This window comes from Abrus precatorius, unplaced genomic scaffold (genome assembly GCF_003935025.1).
Source record: "Abrus precatorius isolate BTA unplaced genomic scaffold, Abrus_2018 Scaffold9, whole genome shotgun sequence".
NCBI lineage: Eukaryota > Viridiplantae > Streptophyta > Magnoliopsida > Fabales > Fabaceae > Abrus > Abrus precatorius.
The window spans coordinates 8,045,003-8,048,931 of NW_020874439.1; the positions used below are offsets into that span (position 1 = coordinate 8,045,003).

Sequence of the window (3,929 nt, forward strand, 5' to 3'; positions counted from 1 at the left end):
CATTTAATACATTTTAGCTACTTTTACTAAGTAATTTTAATTCATTCAACTAATTATAAATTTTAAACTTTTATTCAAGTCTATCAATTATAAATTATATAGTTTTACCTTTTCTTATGGTACAACCTTTATTTAACCCATGTTAGACCAAATATTATATATCAACCTTATATCCTCATTCTTAAATTTTAGAATAAAATAATAGTGCCTTGTATGAAATAGGATTAAATAATATTATATGTCAAATTTCAGAACATTGATTTTTTGTAAAATTATATCATTACTAAATGTTTTTAAAATAAAGTTTATTACTTTAATAATTCTGAAATATTATCATGTTAATTATGTATATGTAATTTAAAAGTAATTGTTTAATATATTGAACGATAGAGTAAGTGCATTTTTTAACAAAAGATTTTGACTTATATTTATTTACAATGTCAAAATACTAGCCTCAACTAAAGGGGAAAAAGAAGTGGTCAACACTGTTTTCTCTTCTATTTGGGTCTATTTAACCTCGTGATAGCCCCATCTATTATCTTCCCCCCTTTCCCTTCTTTCTCAATCTTTCTCTGCTTTTTATTTACCAGACACATTGCCCTTTTCACACCAAACCCAACTCTCTCTTCTCAACTTAAATCCAACCCAATTCAACACACTCAATTAATTGAACATCACTCCAATCACACCCCAATTGTCCCACTTTGCCACATTGCCACTACTACTCCTTTAAATTCTCTCTTTTGTTTCCTAATGTGATTCCCAAATCACAATCATTTTGCTTCAGGTTTCAAAGACACATAATACATAAAATTTCAACTAGCTTCAAACTCGTTTCATTTTGTTTCTGTGCTTCCCTTGATCTACAAATGGAAAACCAGTTCTTTTTGAATGCTGGGGTGTCCCAACACCCCCTTCACTTTGAACCTTCACCAACACCACCACCGCAAACACTACCTCTTTCTTCAATGTCCACGTGGCAACCGCTCTCATCATCATCCATGGAAATTCACCCAACAGTTCTGAATTGTTCCTCCGAGCAAACCCAAGATTGCTTTTACAATTGGGACAGGTCAACGGATCATACCCTCCACTTCGATTCTTCAGCACTTAGTTCAATGGTTTCATCACCAGCAGCATCATCCAACCCCAACAACAACAACATTTGCAATGAGAGTTTCATGATAAGGGAATTGGTAGGGAAATTGGGAACTATTGGAGGAACCTCTGATGAGATCTCACAGCATTCTCATAACCCTTTGGTTGTAGCGTCTTCTTACATGAACAATGCCAACAACACCACCCCTTTGAGTTCTCCACCAAAGCTTAACATTGTGAACAGTTTGGTGAAAGAGAATTTGACCAATTTGGGAGCGAAGTCAATGGCTTTGAATTCCACTGTGGCAGAATTCTCAGCTGATCCTGGCTTTGCTGAGAGGGCTGCAAAGTTCTCTTGCTTCGGTAGCAGAAGTTTCAATGATAGGAGTACCCAATTGGTAGTTAACAATGCTGAATTGGCTCCAAGATCTGCACAAGTTGTGGAACAAGGGAAGTTACCAAGAGTTTCAAGTAGTCCATTGCTCAAAACACTTGGATCTCAAATGGGTGCCCAAGAGAACAAGAGTTCTCAGTTTCAGGAGATGGATAGAATGGAAGTGGCAAATTCCCAAGAGGAATCTACAATTTCCGAGCAAATTCCAAATGGGGAAATTGGGGTGAAAACTTCTCCAGATATGAGTTCAAGGAAAAGAAAAGCCTCTTCCAAAGGAAAAGCTAAAGAAACTTTAAACTCTACTAGTCCTACCAAGGTAAAAAAAAAAGATAAAAAAAAAACTCATTCTTTTAGGTCAAACTTCAATTTTGTTATGGTTTTTGTCAATTTTGAAATCTCAAGTATCCCTTTCAATTCAGGGTGTTGAAGGTAGTGAGGACTCAAATGCAAAAAGAAGCAAGACAAATGAGGGTGAGGGAAATGAAAATGGTCCAGTGAAGGCTGAGGAAGAGTCCAAAGCAGGGGAAGAGAAACAGAACAAGAGTAACTCAAAGCCTCCTGAGCCACCAAAAGATTACATTCACGTTAGAGCAAGAAGAGGCCAAGCTACTGATAGCCATAGTCTTGCAGAACGTGTAAGAATCACTGTTTTTTATTTTATTTTCTTTTTCTTTTAATGACATTTGCAACATAGGACAAACTTGTGTAGCATTTATGTTGACACTGTATGAACTTGTCCTTAAAATAGGTACGGAGGGAGAAAATTAGTGAGAGGATGAAGCTTCTTCAAGATCTTGTACCAGGTTGCAACAAGGTGCGGTGCAGAAAAGTTAAATAAAATGATTGTGGGTAATATATCATGGTAAATTCAGTTCTTTTGCTAATATGGGTATAAATTGTTTATTTCTTGTAGGTCACTGGTAAAGCACTTATGCTAGATGAAATTATAAATTATGTTCAGTCATTGCAGCGTCAAGTTGAGGTAAATCATTCTTACCCAATAAGCATCTCAATTCTCAAATGATTGTCATCAAGTGTTTGTTTCCTTGCTCATTAAGTTATGCTTTTTATTTTTGACTTGTGGCAGTTCCTGTCTATGAAATTGGCTTCTGTTAACACAAGGATGGATTTTAGTATTGAGAATCTTGTCTCAAAAGATGTAAGTGCCACAATGGTTTGCTTTTTTATTAAATTTATTCTTCTTTTTCCTGAGTTGGGATTTATTGGCTTTTGATGATTTTCAGGTATTTCAATCAAATAATTCATTGGCAACACACCAAAATCCAATATTCCCATTAGATTCCTCAGCACCAGCCTTTTATGGGCAACAGACTCAGCAAAACCCAGTTATCCATAATAACATACCTAATAGAACGGTGACCCACTGCTCAGTGGACCCATTAGACACTTCTTTGTGCCAAAATCTTGGCATGCAGTTACCACCCCTAAATGGGTTTAATGAAGGTGGCTCTCAGGTAATAAGTTACTTCTACTTTTCTCTACAAATTAATGAATTAAAACAATGGTCCATTACATTACTACAGTACATTGAAAGTATTGAACCTTTTTTTCTAACTCGTGTGTCCAATGATATCTCAGTATGCATTAACATTCTGTGAGGATGACCTCAACACCATTGTTCAAATGGGATTTGGCCAAACTGCAAATAGGAAAACACCAATACAATCCTCAAGTTTCAACGGTAACAAAGCAGAAAAGTCACACATTATTGATACGTTAATGAAATATCGTTTTCATTAGGCCCAACAAAATTGACATTATTAATCTTAATTTTATTTTATTTTTTATTTGGGTACCGTTCAGGTTCAAATCAAGTACCCCAAATGAAAGTTGAGCTCTGATCACCTTTCTTTACGCCTGAATTGAAGCCCAGAGGAATAGGAAGACTGCTGTATACAACAAAAGATTTAATTACAACAACCCCATGAATTATTATTATGCCATTATTACTAGATCTATTCAATAGAACCCTTTTTTTGTCTTTAAGTTAGTCACTTCTTTTCTTCATTTTTTTCCCTTTCTCCCTTTTATGATTTCAGTTTCTTATCTTCTCGGGCAGTTTTTTCTTCTTTTTTTTCAATTTTTTCCTTACAATTATTCACTGTAAAATCTTAGGACCGATTCTGTATTAATTCTCTGGTGCAAATTCTAATTATTATCATGGCACCAACTGTAAGATGTAACGCTAATTAAAGGAAGTTTTTCTCCCAGCTTTTATTGTCCCTCTTGATATTGTTTTCTAATAATGGTATATGAATAAGTATTTCGAGAATATTGGTTAAGAAAATATCACAGTTACTTAAAAGAGTAGATTTAAATTATTTTACATTTCTATTATAATAAATGTTTCTTTTATGAAGAAGGTTAACATTTATCTATTAATAATTCGTACATCACATCAAACCACTACATATTT

At 34.5% G+C, this 3,929-nt stretch overlaps 1 protein-coding gene across 1 annotated transcript; it reads left to right on the forward strand.

The window, feature by feature from the left end:
- The first annotated feature begins 559 nt into the window (after positions 1-559).
- On the forward strand, positions 560-3,721 carry LOC113849726 (transcription factor bHLH62-like). The gene is made up of 8 exons (XM_027479839.1): positions 560-1,808; positions 1,912-2,127; positions 2,241-2,306; positions 2,406-2,474; positions 2,580-2,651; positions 2,737-2,967; positions 3,092-3,194; positions 3,317-3,721. The coding sequence occupies exons 1-8, from the start codon at positions 870-872 to the stop codon at positions 3,352-3,354; spliced, it is 1,734 nt and encodes a 577-aa protein (XP_027335640.1). The 5' UTR covers positions 560-869; the 3' UTR covers positions 3,355-3,721.
- Positions 3,722-3,929: the final 208 nt, after the last annotated feature.